The 23,158-nt window shown below is 42.6% G+C and overlaps 1 protein-coding gene across 3 annotated transcripts in view; it reads right to left on the reverse strand.

Moving 5' to 3' along the window:
* Dock10 (dedicator of cytokinesis 10) overlaps nt 1–21,236 on the reverse strand; it is a 258,799-nt gene extending 237,563 nt beyond the window's left edge. For 2 of the 3 annotated variants that reach the window (XM_021165780.2, XM_085838674.1), the window contains exon 1: nt 20,844–21,028. In XM_021165780.2, the coding sequence (XP_021021439.1) occupies nt 20,844–20,966 (123 nt within the window). In that variant the 5' untranslated portion in view covers nt 20,967–21,028. Of the gene's footprint in view, nt 1–20,843 lie in introns of all 3 variants that reach the window. The other variant, XM_085838639.1, reaches the window with a different exon arrangement.
* Between the last annotated feature and the right edge of the window lie 1,922 nt (nt 21,237–23,158).

Below are 23,158 nucleotides of genomic sequence, written 5' to 3' on the forward strand. Positions count from 1 at the left end.
TTTTGTTAACTCTGCCAACAACAAAAACAGAGGCCACCTCCTGACTTGAGAGAGCCCTCCAAATCAATTACATTGCTTACAGTGACAGCATAGTTGGCCCATACATGTGCAACAACCATTGTTTGACAAGTTTTTCAATAGCAAAAAATAAGCTTTCAGCAAAATTATAATGACATGGCATCCAGTGTGCTCTGCAAATGGCATATTTGTGTATTGTTTTTAAAAAGCACTGTGCATTTGGAAGCACTTTATAATTTTTGTCTTGCAAGCATTTATTCTTCTGTGATCAAGTCTGAATATCACATCAACCATCAGACCTAATAGTTCATCTGTTTTCTTGCCAGCTGAGATGGAGACATGTGCATCCAGGGTTAGTGTAGAGTCAGCCACCATTTCTGGCAGGCTTAAATCAAAGTACAGCTTGCTATCAACATCAGCTCCTCTCTAGAGGAGCAGTGCTCATAGAAGGGAAACAAGTTGTTGTTGGAAGTGGAGAAGTTCTACGCCTTTTTGAGATGTCAGATAGACCTTTCTTTAGCTCTGACACCAAGAGCAACCATCCTTTAAAGCAGTTGTACAGCATCTAAGCCCCTTTTAGAGGATTGTTCAAAAGACCTGGAGAGTTCAGTTAGAGAAGGAAGAGGGCCTCAGAGCTGGAGCACAGTGAAGATGTGAAGATGGACCCTCCTCAGCATCTGCTCTTTCATGTTCTAGGCATGAATCCCTTTACAGCTTCAGGACCTCTGCTATGATGTGGGGACTGTGAATGAGTTCCTGCTGCTGTGCTTTAACCATGGTGATGAGATTGTTTCCTGGGCCTATATGGAGAGTTACCACACTCCCCAAGGAAAATAGGCTCTGGGTTCCCAAGATCTGAAACAGACTCTCATGGTTAAGTAAAAGAAGACAACTGTAAATTTGGGGACTGGCAGCTTCAAAGCTCAAGAGAGTGTGGTTTAATTTTTTTTCCTGGCTAAGATACAAGTCCTCAGCCCAGTCCCACTGCAGCCTCCTAGGCTCCTGCCTGGGTCCTTTTCTTTGTGCCCATTTGGATCATTCTGGCATCTGCTCACCCAACCCCAACTCCCTGCATCCCACTGGGTCCTTAGCTATCCCATGCTTACTGTTTTCTGACAACATCCTGGTCTTATTTCCCTAATGCCAGATCCCATGTTCTGAAGCTTCACCATTGGAAGCTGCTGCAACGTGAGGGCAAAAAACTGATCAAAAGTTCAGTCCTCGGTCTGAAAAGCACTGGTGTAGTGATTTCATGGTTATTAAGCCAAGGATCAGCAGCCAAAAATCAGGGTATGAACTAGAGTGGTTCCCATGCTTTCTGACCAGCTATGTGACCAATTGTCAAAGCTGAACCAACAGGCTGAGCCCTTTAAGACATGGGTATACATTTCAGGCATGTTTGCAGCCCATGTGTTTTCTCAAGAATTAAGGACGCAGGACTCGAGCTCATGGAAAGAGATACAGACCCAACACATACCTTTTTTTTTTTTTCCAACACACAGAGCACTCAGCTCCACAGCCTTCCATAGTTGAAGAACTGCCAACAGCATACTCTTATTTCCCCCATCCCAGTCTAGAACACTCCCATTAATGATTCATAAGTGAATGGTCTAAAAATAGACGCTAAAATATAAAGCATTTTAAAAGGTAAGTCATAACACTTTTTTCTGTATGTACTTGACATTTTATTGGGAATGATATATGCAATAATGCTCATCCGTTGTCCATACAGCCGATGAAGCAGAACAAATGAGTCATCGTAAAAGACAGAGGTAAAATGTGGTGGACACATTGGTGCAGCAGTAGAAAGACAACGAGCGAACTGTGAAACAGAGTCTGCTTCCTGCCAAACAATGAGCAACCAACTCGTTTTGAAAAGGAACTTTTCCCTATATATTTCTCATTATGATTAATCTGTAAAAAAAAAAAAATGTGTACTTTAGAACACTGCTTACAAGAACAAAAGTGACCCTGGTTATTGTGATGTCCTCTGGGGGATTTCTGTTCTCTCAGTAGAGGTAGCTATTTTAAATTACCAGAGGGCAATTTGCCTGCTCAATAGCAGTCACAAGATGATGCAATTTTCTAAACTATATCCCAAGCATTTCAGAATGAGATAAGGCAAACACTGCTTGCTATCATTTAGAAAAAGCTGCACCTCCAGAAAATATAGTTTCTGACATTCATTAGAACATTTACTTAGGAACAGAAATGGTTTGCATTCCTAAGGATCCTAGGTTACATATAAACACGCATGCACACACATACGCACAACACACACACACACACTTCTTGCTTTTATGTAAAGGCAACTTTCAAAATGTGACAAAATGCATAATGCATATAAGACACAGAGTATTGTTTATATAGCTTGGTTTTCAGGACATCTCTAAAGATATTACACATTTGCTTTCAGGAACTACACTTTGGAGGAAAGCTAGACAAGGATTTGTGGAACTCAGGGGTTGTAGAACTTAGGTTTAGGGGAAAATACAAATACTGTTTTGCTCAGCAGTTTTTAACCTTATGAAGTACATTCCCCCTGACCATATTATATCTCCATGTAACAACTTGGTGAATTGGACCCATGTTTGTGAGCATTCCACTAGATAGTATTTTTCAACTACAAGAGAAAAAAAATAGAAATGAGTGTAGCCTCATTGTTTATTGCAGTTACAGGTAACAGGCCGTCAGCAAAATGCCAGGAAAAGGATATCATTACATCGGTCTTTGCTGCTCACACCTGCTAAGCCGTCCATTCACTCCCACTCCATCCTGTGGCACTGCCTACCTCAGGATGGCCACTAATAATTACTTGTTTCTACAAACACCCTGTAGGATTTTTTAAAAGCTAACTGTTACCTATTTAAATCTGTCAATCAAGAAGCAACTGAAGTTTCAAGAAAAGAAATTGAGAATGGGACTTTTGCACAAAAGCCCTGTCCCTTCCAGGGCTTGGGAGAGTTCTGACTTCCTGAAAGTCTTGCCCTAAGGTGCTGGTCCCTGGGTTCTCCAAGAATCCCCCCAAATTCAGGGATTTCAGATTTTCTGAATTTGCACTTTTGTTCCCTAACATGATTGAGACAGAAGTAAAAGGGAGAACCAGATGGCTTTGTAGTTTCTGTTTGCTGGTGTGTAACTTGAATGGGAAGTCTTCCCCTCAGGCTCTGGTATTTGAACACTTGATTCCCAGTTGAGGTGCTATTTGGAGGCTATGGTACAACCTTGCTGGAGAAAATGCACCACTGGGGGTGGGCTTTGAGATCTAATAGCTTTGTCTGCTCCCCCCACCCCCAGTTCATTCTCTCTGTTTTGTGCTCTCTGGTAAAGATATGGTCTTCTCAATTGCCTGGTCCTGCCTCCATGCCTGCTGCTTGCTGTCAGTGCCACCCCACCATGCTGGAATTTTTTTTGTTTTGTTTTGTTTTTCGAGACAGGGTTTCTCTGTGTAGCCCTGGCTGTCCTGGAACTCCCTCTGTAGACCAGGCTGGCCTCGAACTAAGAAATCCACCTGCCTCTGCCTCCCAAGTGCTGGGATTAAAGGCGTGCAACACCACACCCGGCTACCATGCAGGAATTTTATCCCTACAGGAACCATAAGCCAAAAATAACCTCTCTCTTCAGGTTGCATAGGTCATGATATTTTAATCACTCTATAGTGTTGGGGGATGGTTTTGTGCACTGTGTACTCAGATGCTGATTACTATGCCCAGAGCTCTGGTTGCAGTTCAGACATTGGTATTGTTAAGCATCTCTCATTTGGATGTTGTGTGAAAATTGTTTTCCATCACGTCTGATTGGTTAATCAACAGCTGATCAGCCAATAGCTGGGCAGGAGAAGAGGAGGCAAGATTTCTGATTCCAGTGAAGGGGTTCCAGGTGGAAAGAGGAGAGCGAGTCACCAGGAGAGAGAGAGAGAGAGAGAGAGAGAGAGAGAGAGAGAGAGAGAGAGAGAGAGAGAGAGAGAGACCAGGAGAGAGAGACCAGGAGAGAGAGACCAGGAGAGAGAGACCAGGAGAGAGAGACCAGGAGAGGACTGATAGAAGGATGAAGCAGAAATAGCCAAAGAGAGACTAAGATGACGGGTAATACCTTGTGGCTGGGAAGTAGCTCAGGCCACTATGGTTGGGTTAGAGTAGACAAGAACCCTGCCCAGCTATAGTGTATGAGGCTTTTTAGTAAATACACCAGGTCTCTGTATCATTATTTCATAGGCAGTGTGGGTGTAGAAAGGCTCACAACTTTTACACTATTGAAAACAATTAATATAGCTTTGTAAAAGTCCCTCTCCCCAGTTCTCTCCTGAGACATACAGATTTCAGTGCCTGCGCCCTTCAGTATTCCTAACAACAGCCAGAGACAGACTTCATGCCACAGCGCTGGAACAGTCCGTAGCTCATCAGATAACACAAAGATGGGACTCACACACGAAATAGCTTACGGTGCAAAGTTATGAAAGTTAATTCAAATGAGCTACTACTCACGAGCTTTGTGGAGAAAGTGCTTGGCCCTTTTGACCTTAGGATGAACTGATGATAATGTTCAGGGTTGCTATACTTTTTATGTAGTTTTTAAAAATCCATTTTCATTTAACTATGAAAAGCTGGAAAAACTTGTCCTAGCCTTTTATGTTAAAATATTGAGTATGAATGAAATAGATCTTATAATTATAAAGCAACATTACTATGGAAAACTAATATTCTAAACATTCACTTCTGGCATACTTGATGTCTAATGCAAACTACCCAAGACAAAATTGTGCAAAAGAGCAAGATAACATGTACAAAGGTCCTTTACCCTTCAATCAGGGAACTGTAAATGTAAAGAACCAGGCTACAGCATCTTCTACTTGCCAAACTGTCAGAATTCCAAATCTGACAATAAATTTAGTGTTAAGGCAGTGGCACAAAGAGATGCTTTCATGGGCCATGAGAGTGGGAAGTGACTATTTCTTTCTGGGGTATTTCTTTTTTCTTTTTCTTTTTCTTTCTTCTTCTTCTTCTTCTTCTTCTTCTTCTTCTTCTTCTTCTTCTTCTTCTTCTTCTTCTCCTTCTTCTTCTCCTTCTCCTTCTCCTTCTCCTTCTCCTTCTCCTTCTCCTTCTCCTTCTCCTTCTCCTTCTCCTTCTCCTTCTCCTTCTCCTCCTCCTCCTCCTCCTTCTCTCTTTTCCTTCCTTCCTTCCTTCCTTCCTTCCTTCCTTCCTTCCTTCCTTCCTTCCTTCCTTCCTTCCTTTTTAATTTATGCGTACACTGTAACTGTCTTCACACACTCCAGAAGCGGGCACTAGATCCCCTTACAGATCCCATCATGTTATTTCTGGGAATCGAACTCAGGACCTCTAGAAGAGCAGTCAGTGCTGTTAACCACTGAGTCATCATTCCACACCTCTGGGGTGTTTCTAAGGTTGAAGAAGAGTTTGCTCTAGGGAATCCATGTCTGTGCACAAGAAGGTTTAGAAAACAATGTTAATTAAAGTAACAGATGCAAATTAACGAGATGGAAATGGCTCAAACATCACCCATGTTCCCAACTGCTTCAGGATAGTGCCACTGTTGAATGCTGGAGCTCATGAGTGACGAAGTAGTCACAAGAAATGTGACACAATGTGATACAAAGGCAGCTGTCCCAATTAAGTGATAACTGGCACAATTGAAGTTCCCTGGACTCAGAAGCTTCCTAGGGTTTCAGAGAAGGTTCCTTGGGATGAAAAGTGAGAGCAAATCTCAGAAGCAGATTCTACCCATAGGAGCATTCTGGGCAGGAGGAAGGCCAAACACGAGGGCTATGGCTGGGAGGTGTATTCCACATATGCGTGTTCAAATGTGACACATGGACCTTTGACCCAGGCAGCAAGGGGATAATGGATTTAGGGACACGAGATACAAGCTTTTTCAATGGTAGCAATGGGGCAATTTATTATGTCTTCATATTTCTCCAACCACAGAATAACTTGTAGAAATGCAATGTTCAGGGCTTGTTGGGGTGGGATTTGCATAGCTCAGATTGTGAAGTACTCACAGTGTCCCAAGCATGAGGATCTGAGGACAGAAAATTACCCATGCATGATGGAGTAGTACACTTGTAATTCTCCCAATGAAGGAGAGCTGAAGACAGGCATATCCCACGGCTGACTGGCTAGTTAGTCTTGCCTACATGCACACAACAAAACACCCCCCCCACACACGCTCACACCTACACACACACTAACACATACACACCTCACGCATACACAACACATATACCATACACCTCACACACACAAAACATACACACACACCACACACATATACACATACATACCATATATACTCACACTCTCACACACACCTCATAGATGTGTCATAGACACAAACATACACATACACACACATGCCACACAGTGCACACGCACTCACATACAACTCAGATAGCATACACACAAACACATGCAATGTACACACACATCCCACACAACTTGCACACACACACTGGCAAATTTAATATCTAAAGGAATGACTCACCACAACTGGGGGGAGAGTATTTAAAAGGGAAAAAAGTTAATAACTAAAAACTCCAAGTTAGAGATAATAGGTTCTGCTTTGTAAAAGTCTAAAGAAATTGCAGGTCCAAGATGCATTATTTTCCTCCATAGCTCTGTTATCTCACTGAGAGGCAATAATTAAAATGAGGCCCTTTAAAAGGCATCTGAATCTATTTTACTTCTTCAAAGGCATTGAACTCGAATGCCGGGGCTCTTATTTTTAAAGAGCAGGTACTTATCAAAGCATGTAAGTAAGGCAAAAAAAAAAAATAATAATAATAATAAAGAGAGAGATGCTTATTATAATTCGTGCCCTTTTCAAGAATGGCATGAAGTGTTTAGAGCATTTAAAAGAGCCATAATAATACACATATTCTGCCTGTCCATCCAGCTGGGGATCATACAAGAAGCTGTGGCAAAACTGTAGCTTTCTGGTACGACAGGGCAGTGGGTATGTGATCATAGTGAAGGTAACTAATGTCATTGCAGTGCTATGGAAACATAAAAAGAAGAGGCTAAGACCAATTAGGAACCAAGGGGAGGTGGCACAGGAGATAGAGTAAGTACTGACAATGTGATGGTAAATCTCATTTTCGAATCAACCTGATTTGTTGTCATTACCAGGCATGTCTACGAGAGTATCTTCTGAGAGTTTAAATGAGGAAGGAAGACCTATACTGATAGCAGGTGACCCTTGTCCCATGACTTGTGGTCCCTGTTTCTCCCACTTCACCTTAGGATTAGAAAGCAGTTCTTGGGGGATAATTTGTTCTTTTAGTGTATTTCTGAGCATCTTTTGTTTTCAAAGACATCCCTTCTAAATCCCTAGAGCCTGTGAATGTACTTGCACAGAAAGGGGGGGCATTGCAGATGTATTTAGGATGAAAGGCCTGGATATCATGAGATGGTCAAGGCCATGGCATAAATCTTTATCAGCAAAAGAGAGAAGCAGAAGAAAGGGTCAAAGAGATGTAACATATAATGATCTTGACCCACGATGGTTTGCTTTGACAATGGAAGAAGGAGCCATGGCCAAGGAAGGTGACTTCAGTCTACATTCAACAAAATAGGGATTTATACCCAACAAATTCAAGGATCTGAATTCCAGGACAACAAAAATAAGCACAAAACACGTTTTTCTTGAATTCCTTTCGAAAGAGACACCGCCCTGGCTAATACCCTGACCATAACCAGGTGAGGTTTTTGTCTTAGTCAGGGTTTGTATTCCTGCACAAAAACATCTTGACCAAGAAACGAGTTGGAGAGAAAAGGGCTTAAATAGCTTACACTTCCAGATTGCTGTTCATCACCACAGGAAGTCAGGCCAGGAACACAAGGCAGGAACTTGGAGGCAGGAGCTGATGCAGAGGCCATGGAGGGATGCTGCTTACTGGCTTGCTCTCTTATAGAACCCAAGACTACAAGCCCAGGGATGACACCACTCACAATGGGCTGGGTCCTCCCCCTTTGATCACTAATTGAGAAAATGCCTTACAGCTGGATCTCATGGAGGCATTTCCTCAAGGGAGGCTCCTTTCTCTGTGATAACTCCAGCTTGTGTCAAGTGGACACACAAAACCAGCCAGTCCAGGCCTTACGAGCTTCTCACCTATATGAAACATCAAAGCTACTTAGCACTAGATTTGTAGTCATTGGTCATAGAAGCAGCAGAAATCTATTGACAAAATTCAAATCCTACCAAGCCAGGTTCAGCCAAGTCTCAGTGCTCAGGACACTGAGAGATCAGGTGTAGTCATTTAGATTTGGTGATCAAAAAGTCAGCTCACAGGAGTGGCTCAAACCCAAGAGCACATTTACATTCTTTCTACATTGATAACCTGAGAGGTTAATGTTCTCAACTGGATGACAAATGCACTCACTCATTTTTAAGACATCGATCGGTACAGAGTCCCAGCAAACGACAGGAAATAGAAACCTCAAGTGTTCAAGATACGAGTAGGTCTGTACACCCAGCTTAGCTGGATTCAGACTCCTGAAGCCCCTTGGCAAGCAGTCCTCCTGTAGCTGGAAAGCCCCTACACTTTCACTGGAGAATCCAAGGTAAAACAAGCAGAGTTATCTCCTCTGCTTTATGACACAGACGTAGACTCACTGTTACAGATGTTGCACGTGGCCTATAGAGGAGAGACACAGGTCTCATGACCCTGTAACCCTGAGCATATCCTTCCCTGGCCCCTGTGACTTAGCTTCCTTTCTCTTTCAGATGCATTTTCCGTTTAGATTTAAATGTTTAGGGTTGTAGACTATTAAGGAATTCACATTTTTTTCCTTTTTTTTTTTTTTTTTTTTTTTGCAACATAAACTTTAGGTTGTACTTGTTTATAAAGTTGCTGTCAGAAACAAAATTTCACCTAAAACTTTAAATGGCTAAACATACATCTCCAAATATCTAAACATCATCTCCAGTACCCTAGCCGCTGCCCTTTGCATGGTTCACTCCCACCCTGAAGGAACACACTGCAGGTACTCCACCCTGTGTCAGTGTGGCTGCAAGTGGGACCAGCTGACCAAGGAACAAACGCTTTCTCAACCTCTCTGAAATGATACTGTGCTTAGAGTAAGTCATATGAGTCATGGAGACAAAACCAACCCTGACAGAGTGAGAGAGAGCAAGAGAAGGTAAGAGAGAGAGAGAGAGAGAGAGAGAGAGAGAGAAGCTCTCATTGCCTAATCAGTGATTGACAGGGCAGGGTAGACTTGGGCAAGGGGAACCATTCCCATTTTTGTTTTTCTTTTCCTTTTTGAAAATTAATTAATTTATTTATTTATTATCATCCCAAATGTTGCCCCCTCCCGGTCTCCCTTCGTAGAGTTCTTCCCCCATCTTTCCTTCCCTTCACCTCAGAGAGGCTGCCCCCTACCCCTGGGTATGCCCTCCTCCACATACACACAGGGGCATCAAGTTTCTACAGGATTAGGCGCATCTTCTCCCATTGAGGCTAAACAAGGCAGCTCTCTGCTACATATGTGCCCTGGGCCATGCTCTTTGGTTTGTGGCTCAGAGTCTGAGCCACATTTTTTTTTCTGTCAGCTGTGTGAATAGGGGTTTTCCCGAGACCATGAACCTTCAGAGTCCTTTAAAGGATGATCTATGACTGAAGTGAGTCTTTCGCTTCTCTTAGGGTAGAGGAACCTGACTTGCTCTACCTTATCATGGTCCAGTCCCCCTTTGCCAAGTCCCGTGCTTCTTGTAAGTAGTCATGCCTCTCACTCATGATGATCATTTTAGTACTAGCATTTTTACTTAGATGTAAAACATTTGAACCAGTTCTTTCTGTTGCTGAAGTCAGGTATCTTAATCAATTTGGTGGTGTGACAAATGAAAACAAAACAAAACAAACAAACAAACAAAATACAGAGTAGCTTTGTGCTCTGAATAATCTTCTTAACATCACAAAGAACATCCTAGATTTTCAGAACTAAAAAGCATCTTTCCAGGTCTTAGTGTTTGCCATTTTATTTTAGAAGCAACCCAAAGGTTAATAACACGGTCACAGTTGCACTGCCTGGAAACCACACCGCTAGTTTAAATACAAAAAAAAAAAAAAAAAAGATGCATTTTTCAAATTGACTGTGGTACTCAGGAAGTTTCTGGAAGAATATTATCTGTACATGCTGGTATGCCAATACACGTTATTATAGCACTTTCAGAACAAATTTATAGCTTTCCGTCCTGCACTTTCTAATAATAAAGCAAAACAGAACACAATTTTATTCACTTTTTAAAAAATGACATCTTTTAGAACAAATGGCTGATTTTAAATAAACAAAGGATATGAAAAACATAAAAAGTATCTTTACACAGTAGTTCTTCCCATTCAGAGTACCTTCCCCAGTATGACAGAGTTTTAACATCTCTCACAATTGGTGAAGATTTCCTAGCTACATGTAATTCTTTTCTTTTCATGCCAGAGTTAGGACAAAGGGATCCTAAGCAGCTTATTAAATAAACAATGCATGTTCAAGAATAATTCAATTATCATATCTCACTGAATATTAAGTTCTGTTAAGTTTTTTGTTGGCTTGTTTGCTGAGTCAAATGTTGGTGCCTGTATTCTTTTTATAGAATATGTGATTTGAAAGGCCAAACGTTATTGGTCATTTTGACAGCCTTAATTAGTCATTTAAATTTGTAATTACTGAAACCATTACAGGGAGGGAAAAGCTCAGTGTGTTGATCATAAATGGTGTCATCTTTTCAAATAAACTCCCTGCCAATCTTTTGTTAAATTCTGCCATTTTGGTAATATGCTTAAATTAAAGAGCTCTCCAGCTTCCCAAATTCTATGTCAGGAGAAAAGGTATGCTTTAATTAGATTAGAAAAACAAAGAACTTTCATATCTCAGAAGCAGAAATGAAAGGGGCCTTTGAATGGTGCAGTTTTATGAGCTCTCTTCATTTTAGACGCAGGCATGTCCACTTTAGTCCAATTGTAGAATATTAATGCTTTCCCAAGGCAAATGTTTTTGTCTATTGCCACTAACTCATTCAAATTCATTAAATTTTATTATTTCTACATCATTAAATGTAGGTCAAGATGTCTAGTCCAGCAAACACCAGCTTTTATTTCCATCCTGGAGACACTGTTGTGAATGATAAGCAAACAAATACGACTCTGAAGGAAAGAAACCCCCTTGTTGGTAAACAGGAAAACCATCATATCAAGACTAAAAGAGACAATGTAATAGATGCAATTTGCAGTCCAACCACGCTGTGCTTATCTTGCCAAAAATGTGTTTGTGTAGAAGGAGAAGAATGGAATGATGTTCCTTTTAGAACTGAAAGATCCTTTGTTGGCAAAACTTAACCCGTTCTGTCCCAACCCCATAGCTGAGTGTACTGGCTAGTTTTGTGTCAACTTGACACAGCTGGAGTTATCACAGAGAAAGGAGTTTCAGTTGGGGAAGTGCTTCCATGAGATCCAGCTGTGGGGTATTTTCTCAACTAGTGATCAAGTGGGGAGGTCCCCTTATGGGTGGTGCCAACTCTGGGCTGGTAGTCTTGGGTTCTATAAGGGAGCAGGCTGAGCAAGCCAGGGGAAGCAGGCAAGCCAGTAAAGAACATACCTCCATGCCCTCAGTATCATCTCCTGCTCCCTGACCTGCTTGAGTTCCAGTCCTGACTTCTTTCAGTGATGAACAGCAATGTGGAAATGTAAGCTGAATAAACCCTTTCCTTCTTGGTCATGATGTTTGTGCAGGAATAGAAACCCTGACTAAGCCACTGAGAAACAACTGAGCACCAAGACTGACACCCTAGAGAGCATCACTCCCAATATCTCATGCCACTCAGATGTCACAAGTGAAACTGTTCAGTGGAATAAAAGTATCACTAGTGGGTCACATTCAGAAGCTGTTTTAGAAACTTGGACCGAGCCGGGCGTGGTGGCGCACGCCTTTAATCCCAGCACTCGGGAGGCAGAGGCAGGTGGATTTCTGAGTTCGAGGCCAGCCTGGGCTACAGAGTGAGTTCCAGGACAGCCACGACTACACAGAGAAACCCTGTCTCGAAAAACAAAAAAAAAAAAAAAATAAATAAAGAAACTTGGACCGAATGGCTTCCTTTACTCTTGGATGCTAACTGCATATCAAATGAGGCTCTTCCTCCCTTCCTACCTGGTGGAGTATTTGCACCATTTAGGACAAGCTCAGATCATGAAGTCAGACTGATTGCAATAGACTGTAGATTCACCATTCACTTGCCAATCAAGGGCAAGTTCCTTGCCTGTTAGCATCTTTCCTCACAATGAAATGCAAATAGGAACCCGTTGCCAAAGTTGATTGTAAATAGACTGTGCAAGTAAAATACCTAATATACAGGGCATCTTAGTGTCTTCCTATTGATTGTTTGACCCATGCGTCAAGATTGTGAGGATTATGCATTAAAGGATATTGTTATCTCACACTAACAGCAAGTCCTACTTTCACTACAACCTCCACCCAGCTCATTGTCCTAGCTCTCCTTAAGTGCTTCAGTTGCAGTGAGAAAGCATCACCCCTTCATTTACTTTCAGACAGTAAGCAGTATATAAAAGAATTGCAAGAGACAAGTTCAAAATATCACTGTGGGCAGCACTGTGAGCCATGAAACCAACAAAGCAGAGTAATGAGACTTTAAAGAAGTGGATAGAAGACTTCCTAGTGATGTCCAGTTCAGCACTCCTAAGCCAGTCATGTCTGTGACCTATAAGAGATCTGGAGAACTTATCAGAACTTTGAAGCAGAGGAACTGCAAAGGCAAGGACCAATCATAGCATTTTTTATTGTCTTTTTTTAATTTTATTTTTGAGACAGTACTTCTCTACATAGTGTAGGTTGATCTAGAATTCACTACATAAACCAGGATAGCCTCAAACTCACTCAAATCCCCCTGCTTTGACCTCCTAAGTGCTGGGATTAGATGTGTGCACCATCACATCTGGCCCATGATCACCAATCTAGACTCTGAGGCTCTAAAGAAAGAAGTAAAATCACACCATGAGCACAGGGGTTGGATACGGAGTTCTAGACTCCAGCTTGTAGAAACTGCCATTTCCTAACACCTCCCATTGATTAGAAACCAATATGGTTAAACTTTGAAACTCATAATATTGATGGGAAGTGAAAGCATATCATGATGAAGGGCAACCAGAGAGATCATATGCATCTCAGCATATGAAGAAATCAAGGTTTTTAACTCCATGAAATACCATCCTTAGAACATTTCAAGGTGAATAAGAAGGATATATATAATTATGTGTGTGTGTGTGTGTGTGAGAGAGAGAGAGAGAGAGAATGTGTATACACACACTATGAGAGACAAGAATGTCTATTTTCTAATTTTAATCTTTAGATTTACTGATAGAATTCATTTCAAATTTCTAAAAGTTTCAACATGTAGCACAATGGGTCATATAAAGCAACAAGGAATCATAACAACGTGCTGCATAAGTCACTTCAGGCTACTGTAACAACACAGGTCGGTGGTTTAAGCAACAGATATTTGGTTCAAACAGTGTGGAGGCTGCAAAGCCAAGATCAACAGACCATGAATTTGTAGACAAGAATTCTTCTTACTGTAACATAGGGAAGGAAGCCTTTCTTCCTTATTTTAAAACCATTAGCACCTTCATAAAACTTCTATTCTCATGACCTGATTTACTTCCAATTGTCATCCAAGGGTGCCATCTTCAAACACTGGGGATAAGTTAAAATACCAACACAAATATCTGAGGGCCGAGGAGGGGCTACAAATATTCAAGCCATAATATACAAGTTAGAATTATTTAAAGTTCTCGGTATGAAGAATTATAACCTCAACTTGCCTTATCTTTACCGTGATGATTCTTACTCTGTAACCCAGGGCATTTTCTGATTTGGATCAACATTCTCTAAGGTATGTGTGATGGTTTGTATATTCTTGGTCCAGGGAATGGCACCATTTGTAGGTGTGACCTTGTTAGAATAGGTGTGACCTGGTTGGAGTAGGTGTGTCACTGTGGGTGTGGGCTTAAGACTCTCACCCCAGTTGCCTGGAAGTCAGTCTTTCACTAGCAGCCTTTGGATGAAGATGTAGAACTCTCGTCTCTGCCTGCGCCATGCCTGAATGGATACTGCCATGCTCCCACCTTGATGATAATGGACTGAACCTCTGAACCTGTAAGCCAGCCCCAATTAAACGTTGTTTTAATAAGACTTGCCTTGGTCATGGTGTCTGTTCACAGCAGTAAAAACCTAACTAAGACAGTATGTATGCTCTGATTTTTTTTTTTTTAAAGCTTAAGGTGCTTGTAGATAAATGGAGAAACTTATTAAAATGTGGCCTTGGTATGTGTGGTGTGAGTTCTGAGATTCTGCACTTCCAGTTAACTCCTAACTGATGCCAATGCTCCTGCTTCAGATGATATCATTAGAAGTTAATGTTGAATAGGCCTAGAGCCTATTTCTTTGATCTTAGTTCTTTGGCCTTAAACTTCGTGGTGTTTTCCTTTTCACATGACCATAGGAAGAACTTTCAGGAAAGTTACCAGACTCGATGGTTATCCTGATTTCACTGCAATGACCAAATCTGACTGTGTCTAACTTCCCTCATATTGCTTGTTATTCTAATTACTGTTGCCTTTTGGACTCTCGGGATACTTAAAGTGGTTGTCTTTGTACATGCTTCTTTGTAAGACTAGCTGATTGGGTGAGAAAAGATGTGGAAACAAGAATCCTGGAACAACTCACAGAGGTGGAAAATGTGCTTCAGGATGCACAAGCATATCATAGGTAGGGATTATAAAATGGGTCACAGAGACATAAGCAGTCCCAGGAGTGGTCTTGTGTAGCATCAAGCCAATTGCCTACAAGATGCACTCAAGGCTTTGCCAGACACAAGATGAGCATGATCAAGTGAGTTCACATTTTTACCATTTAACAACTAAACTTGCACTTGCCTCTAGTGGGTCTATTATTATAAAGGTACAGGAACAACTCTAGTGCTGCTACAAACCTCACAGGAACTCTGGTATGAACGTTGGTAGCTTCCCTGAAACTTGAGTGGGAAGAATGATTTCCTGTTCTTTAGGTGAGCTAGCTGCATCTTAGGTAGACCAGAAGGCAAAAAATAAGCTTTTCATGCTCAGTAATTAGTGGTTCTACTGAAGGAAGCACCAAACAGAAAAATTATTAGATGTTATTAGAAGAGTAACCTTGTATCGTTATTATTCAGGATGGAGAAAAAAAGGATCATATTAGTCGCTCAGCATTAAGCAATGGGTTTAACCCTTGGAGTCTTAATGGTCTTCTTTCTAGAACTTGCAACAGTAACTTCCCTATAGTATTGTTACAAGTATTAAGACAAGCATTAAATATTGTTTCAGGTATCTCATAGGCTCTGAACAATTGGTTTAGTGTAATGCAATTATAATTCTCTCTTCTTTGACTACTAATTTAATTGGATTAGAAGTTAGAAAGTCACACCTCTGATGTGTCTATGAGAATGTTTCTGCAGATAATTCGATTGTGAGGGATCTAGATCAATTCACCCCAGATGGATTCATACTATGATGGCATTCTTGAGTCATGAAGGTGGTATGCCCCAAGGCATGTGGTTAGAGAATTGTGTCTTACCCTGACTTCTTGCTCTCTTTTTCCTTTGTCTTCTGGCTGTCATATCATAATGTGAACTGCTCTGATTCACTATACCCTCCCAATAGGTATGATTGACTGAACCCTCTGAAACCAAGAGCCAAAACATCCCTTCCTCCCTGACATGTTGGATGTTTGGTATTTTTTGTTTGTTTGTTTGTTTTCACAGTGATTAAAAGGTTTGACTAAGATAATTAGGTCTTCATAAAATGGTTGGACATAGTGGGACGGAAAGCTCCAATCCTACAGGTTGACTCTTTGTTTCTTTGTTGACCATTCTAAAAGTTTACTAGAAGTTACTTGTAATAGTTTGTATATACTTGGCCCAGGGAGTGGCACTATTTGGAGGTATGGCCTTGTTGGAGTAGGTGTGTCACTGTGGGTGTGGGCTTTAAGATCCTATTCCTAGCTGCCTAGAAGTGAGTCTTCCACTAGCGGTCTTCAAATAAAGATGTTGAACTTTCAGCTTTGCTGCACCATGCCTATCTGGATGCTGCCATGCTCTTGCATTGATGATAATGAACTGAATCTATGAACCTATAAGCCAGCCCCAACTAAATGCCATCCTTATAAGAGTTGGCTTGGTCATGGTGTCTGTTCACAGCAGTAAAACCCTAACTAAGACATTACTTTTCCAAAGAAGTCTTAAGTATAACTAGTAGCATTCAGGCTTGGTCTTGTGAACTTTGTGTTGACTTCCTTACCAATCAGAAAAGTCAAAGGAATTTATTCATATTGGATAAAAGAAGGCAGTGATTTCTGCTAAAGCTTTAGTCTCCTTGTCATAAAGAGCCCTATTATAAGAAAAATATTGGAGCTGGAAAGACGGTTTTATGGTTAAAAGCACTTGCCACTGTTGTAGAGGACTAGAGTTTGGTTCCTAGCATCCTAATTGCAGCTTACAACCATGTGTGACTATAGTTTCAACAAGTCTGACACCCTTTCCAAGCTTCCATGGACCCTTCATGCACATGTAATGTGCATTAACTCTTGCATCCACACAGACACATAAAAATCATAAACAATTAAACAAATCTGTTTTAAAAAAGGGCTGTGTGTGCCTAAGATTCTAAATAAACAGGCATATTGCATATTGCTTTTAAATGCTGGACACTCACAGTAAAAATAATGCTTTGTTTTTATTCAATGGCTCAACATCTTTCTACTTCCTTCTAACTTAACCTTTGGGAAATCTCAAACTCTGTTCAACTTTCAGAAGTCCCTCATACTCTCCACTATTTAAATGTCACAAAGCTCAGACGGGAGGACATTCTTCTTTCTAGGAATTCCTCCTGCAGTCATGTTAGATGCTCATTCCTTCTCAATCAAAGTCCTTTAGCAGGTCAAAGCTTCTACTTATTCAGAGCTCTGGAAAATGTCAAAAGTAGTATTGTAAATAGACACCACACTTAGAAGACATCAGAGCAAGCAGACAGGACTCTTGCAATTATGGGACAAGCACTTTCTTCCTTTACCGCTTACCCTGCTTGAGTGGGTAGGCATAGGAACATCATGGTTAACTGCAATCACTCTGGCAGGCTGTTTCCTCTTTAAGTTAATAACAGATTATATAAAATTAAGGATGAGTTACAGAGAAACCATCATAAGTGCATTAAGTTGCACATGCGGTCTAGGCAGTGCACATTCAGGCACAAATTGACCTTGGCATGTGTCCTCCTGCTTGTGTGCCATTTAATGTTTTCCATGTTGCCCAATGTCTTTTGTTATTCTGACCACCTAAATTCATTCCTTCCATAAGCACATTACAGATCTGATGTGGTACTTGCATAGAATTTAGGTATTCTTGTTAAAGGTATTTGTTTGCAATGTAATCATACATACATGCAGAAAAGTATACATGTCTTAAGTTTATATGTTAGTGAATAGTAAAAAGTAATGTATGTAAGATAGTTCATGCAAAGGATAGACACACCTCATTATTTTTGAAGAAACATTCTTATTTCAAACTAGTGGCGGTAACCCTCTAAAACTAACCTGGTATGTGCATGTGCATTGAACTATGGTGATAAAACACTCAAGTCCTAAAATGGGAGGCACATCTACAATCCCATTAGAACTCTAATTCCACACTAGAAAAGCTTATTCATATGACAGCAGACAAAGCAATTTCAGGAAATAATTTGAACTTGACTTAGTATTATGATTTGGCCATAAAATAAGTTATTAGTCATTAATTTTCTACAGTAACTAAAGGGACCATGTCTGTTCAAAATATTCATTGTACATAGTAGTTCTTAGAGAGAGGCAAAACGTGATAGGTCCAAGCCAGGAGTCTGCATGCACACATGTAAACCTAGTCCAGTGGTTTGGTTAACACTGACATCACCTTTGCTGTGACATTCTACTTCCTGTGGCAGCTGCCGTCAAAGCTAGCCTTGGTCATGTTCTTCAGTCAGTTTCCCTTGATCTCTGGTCTCCACACCCCAAATATATTTCAAAGACTTCATCTCAATCTCAGATGTAGTTAATTTGACCCCCTCATCCATCTTTATTAGGGAGAACACAGGCCAAGATTTATAACAATCTCTGTAGCATTCTGAAAGGCTTTCAGAAAAAGACTATAATCTTAGAAGTGAAATATTTTTTTCACTAGAAATCCCTGAGTCCCTCAGTATAAGAGAGGACAGTTTGCTGCAGCATACAGACACTCATCTACTACCTTGTATTAAAATAGACAAACCACAATATGTTCTCATTATCCTTTTGTCTCCCCGTCATATCCTCGTCACCCCACTTCCCTTTGACAAACAGTCTTTGAGAACACAGAGCAGCAGACATATAGAGCTTGAAGAAGCTGGATCAATGCAAACCTCTGATGAACATGTACCATGTAGGCTAATGTTGAGGCTTTAGGTACAGTGGCCCTCTTGGTCCAACTGAGTGTGGTAATGAGTGAAAACAACAACAACAACAACAACAACAACAACAACAAAACCAACCCAACCTTTCCTACTTCCTTTCAGGAGAAATGGTAGGGGAGAGAGCAGAGCTCATGTCTTCCTGCCAAAATCACTGCCAGCCCTGCCTGCCTAGATGTGTACGATCCCTTGAAATATCTTGGCAAGAACTGGTTCTGGAGTGTTGGCCAAGGTGCTGAAGTGAGGAAGGCAGGGCACCTGTGCCAGTGAAGTGCCCCTTCCCGATACCCTTAAGAACACTGTGCTCATTCACTGTGACAAGATCTCACTAGGGTTTCAAATGTAAGGTCTTCTTGGAGGTGTGTGTGTGTGTGTGTGTGTGTAGAAGGGATACATATTATTTATAAAAATTCCATTGCTGCAGAAACGCTATGAGAATCCACTTCAAAACAAGACACAAATAAAAGAAGCCATGCTATTGCTTCCAGGTGGATGCTAAACCTTGTTATGTTTTTACTAAGAGTCCCTAAAATGAATTAATGGAAAAGCAATTTCAATGTAAAGCAAATGACAGAATAACAAAAGCACAAACCTAAGTAATGCCCTAAAACAGTGGTTCTCAACGTTCCTTTATCTTGAGACCCTTTGATACAGTTCCTCAAGTTGTGGTGACTCCTCCACCCCAACCATAAAGTTACTTTTGTTACTACTTCATAGCTGGAATTATGCTACTCTTATGAATTGTAAGGTAACTGTGTTCCCCAAAGGTCTTGGGCAACCTCTGTGGAAGCTGCCATTTAAACTCAAAGGGTCAAGACTCAGGTTGAGAACCACTGCTTTACAAGGAGAAATTACTCTCTTATGTGTGTCTGATTCTGTAATTGTTCCACCTGCTTTTCAGAATGGCCCGTTTTTGACAGTTTGTCTGTTCTTCCTTAAAAATATGCATACAGATATCAAAACCACAGGCTGGCACTGTCAAGGGATTGGGTAACAGTTGAATTGTCTCTGGCAGCTGCATATTGCAGCCAGTGGTGAGGGAAGGGGAAGGGAAGGGCAGCCTGGCTACCAGTTCTTTTCACACTCCAGGCTTCCCCATCCCCCACCCCACCCCCCCACCCTCTGTGCATTTGCTGCTCTGGTCCCTCTGCCAGGCAATTTGCTTCCGCTCTGTTCAGCTTCCCGACCTCTGGCTTTAAGAGAGGCTTCTGGCTGTGGGAACTGGCTCTGACCAGCTCTGGCTCTCTCCTCTTGGTGACTGGCAAAGGCAACACTTTGACACTCTTAAATAGTGTTGTTTAATTCCTAATGGTATTTACTGGCAAAAAAGGAAAATGAAACCCACAAGGAGGATTCCCGTCCAAGAGCTCAGTGGCTGAGCCCCACTCTTGCTGGAAGGCTACTCCCTAAGGCCTACCCATTTCTACCACAGTTGATGTGCGCTCCCTGCTTGCCGCTTTCATCCCTTAGTGTGACACCTACTGGAATTTATGAATATCTCGTGATGCACGGGTATGATTTGGGCACCTGATGCTGGCTTTTGCCTCAGGGACTTCCCGCGGAAATCACCCAATACTTAGAAGGCATTTCGACAAGGAAGTAACCAGTGGAAACCTTCTGGAGGGAGAATCCCGTGAAATCGCTTCAAAACACACCAGAAGCCACCGGCTACTTAATAACCCACGTCCCCTTCATCCCAGTTTCCCCCAGCTCTTTCTGCAACAGTATAAAGTGGGTTGTTGGGTTCCAGCCTGTGGGGGGAGGGAGATCTGTGCAAATTGCAGATTTTCTCACTAGATAGAAGGTGGGGGTTTCAGCTTTGGTCTTGCCGAAGAGCTCACTACATCTTTTCTAGGTTCCACAGGGAAGAGAGGGGCGCGCTGACTTGTGGATCTACAGGTTCCATCCATTTAGCTTCCCCCACCACCACCCCTTTATCCTGCCCCCACCCGCCGCCCCAGGTCCCTGTCACCCCTGTCACCTTGAGCCAGAGTGGATGCATTCCCGCCTCCTCCACCCCCTTTAAAACATAGGCACATGCTCTCCCACGCAGCTGCTCATCTAAGCGTCCCGCGTTCTTAAAGTCCCCCAATGCGCCTCTGGTCCTTAATTCTTTGGTGACACTGCTTGGCGGAGGTGACTCCGGGGTCGCTCTGTGGAGGAGCGAATTCAGGGGTGGAGGACAAGCTAGCTCCCGTGCAGGGGCTCACAGGGCTGGCGGCAAGGCCTGTCTGGGGACCCCCCCCCCAACCCCCCGACAAGCCCCGCCGTGGCGCAAGGGACGCAGAGCACTCACCCGATGCTGCTGACGGCTGCTGACGGCCACCGCGGCGGCAGATGCAGCGCTGTGCCGGAGCTCGGCCGCCTGTCCGGGTCTCAGCAGGCTCCGGGTGAACCTGCGGGTCCGCTCCCCAGCCATCGCGGGCCGTGCCGCTCGCGCCTCGGCCCGGGAGCGAATGTGTCCCGCCGGTCCCCCGGCCGCGCCAGCCTGTTCTACCCACCCGCCGTTCAGGAAGCGGAACTCGGAGCCTTTCCCCCCCTCTTCCCCGCTCAACTCACAAGAGGCGGGTTTTTCTCGCGCGCACCCCCACTCTGCCCACCCCTTTCGCTCCCGCTCAAGCTCCGCGGCGACTTTGCAAACTCTGCGCCTCTCCGGCGGCGCGGCCAACTCCGCCTGGCTAGGGCGCATCTGCAGCGGGACGCGCGTGGGGGTGGCTCCACCCGCGCCACCCACCCGAGACTCGGTACTGATGTCGGGCTGCCTCTGCTGGCTCCGAGCGGGACCTGCTTACCGCCCTATTCTCAATCCGATGTGCATGGAGGGTTGGGGATTTGGCTTTTTTTTTTTTTCCGGATCAGACCTACATTCTGAGGCTAGGAAGTGGAGAAGGGTTGATCTTAGGTATCCTGTGCACCCTTGGAGGTGGGTCAGAGGTTTTATTAAGTAAGGATCCCTCTGGTGGCTGGGCCCCTTACTTTGAAGTCTCTCGGGGACCCAGATTCCTTACTTGGTCTTGGGATAGTGTGAATTCACACCTTCTGCCAATTTTTCCTCAACTGCTTCCCTACTCTATACCAGCTACACTGCTCTTGAAAATGAGACCATATAGGATGGTTTACCAAATGCCTCCTTAACTTTGCATACTAATTTGAATTAAAATCTAGTGCCTATCTGGGTAATGTAAGGGATTTCAGGGTGGAAATTAGGATGAATAAGAACTGCCCTTGGGTTACAGGGTAGGGTGAGTAGGACAGGGTGGGTGGTTCTTAGTCTATTTTCCTGCTTTCTTATCAAATGCTCACCTAACCTTGCCTCGAGCTATCTGATTAAAGTCTTCTAAAATTCTTATCTGGAGTCACATGCAGGGTGGTTCTCCGCCCAGTGTGGGTGGGTGAAACACCAAGGCTCCTGGGAAAGCTGCGGGGACATTCTGGATTTCTTAAGGGCCTTTTTGTGGATCTGTGGCCTCTGTGGATTTTCTAAAGTTAAAAACTTTTTTTTTTTTTTTTTTTTTTTTTTTTTTTTAGCTTGTGGTGTGGCTGGTGCTTCTCACATAGTAGGCTAACAGGCTCTCTTTGAGGAAAATCTGGGTTACACACAGTGTGATTCTGTCTTAACTTTTTGACAAACTGTAACCATTTTTCCCCTGTTTTAGAATACTGTTTGGTGTATAGTATAACTGAATAACTCATGATTATGCACGACTCTCAATGGCTCAGAAAGTCTGAGGTAGTCGAAGACTTGAGTGCTGAGGCAGGAGGATGGCAAGAAGAGAAAAATGGTCTAGAAGCAAAGACTGCAGTAACAGAACACGAGTCATAGTGTGTCTTGGGTACAACAGTTCAGGTTTGAACTTATTTTGCTGTGTTGAAATACTCTGGCTAAAATCAACTTGAGGAGGAGAGGATGTATTGTGCTTAGATCCGGGTGCTTTCAGTTCCCTTCATCTTATCTTATTCAGTCAAGGTCCTGATGCTTAGGGATAGTGATGCCCACAGTGGGCTGAGCCTTCCTATATCAATCATCAATCAAGACAATCTCTCACAGATATGGCCACAGGCCAACTTGATAGTGGTGGTTCCTCCTTCCCAGGAGACTCTAGGCTGTGTCAAGTTGAACATGAGCAGAGCAATACATTGAGTAGCACATGCAACCTTGTCTTCAGCTGCATCATGCATCAGGAAATCACTTTTACTTTTATTCTTGACACCAGTTTTACTCTCGCCAGCTCTGGGAGGTCACTACCATCTGCTGGTGTGGAAGGATTTGTGAACCAGTGTGTGTGTATTTCCTCTATCCATGTCCCAATAATGTTGTGAATCAACTGAGAAGGTGGACTTGCATTAGAGTGTATCTTGGGTACAGCAGCAGACCAGATTTGAACTTATTTTGCTGTGTTGAAACACTCTGGCCAAAATCAACTTGAAGAGGAAAGGATTTACTCTGCTTACCCAGTCACAGGTCACAGTCACCCACGGAATTGCAGATACCTGGGAGTAGGAATCAGGATCCTGCTTACCACCATCTGTCTCCTCTTACTAGCAAATTTCCAGTCACGTTTTACAAGTTAGTTACTCTGTTTGAAATGGAGCCTTTTGGAAGCAGAAACA

Source organism: Mus caroli, unplaced genomic scaffold (genome assembly GCF_978045245.1).
Source record: "Mus caroli unplaced genomic scaffold, Mus_caroli_1 scaffold_1, whole genome shotgun sequence".
In the NCBI taxonomy this organism is placed as follows: domain Eukaryota; kingdom Metazoa; phylum Chordata; class Mammalia; order Rodentia; family Muridae; genus Mus; species Mus caroli.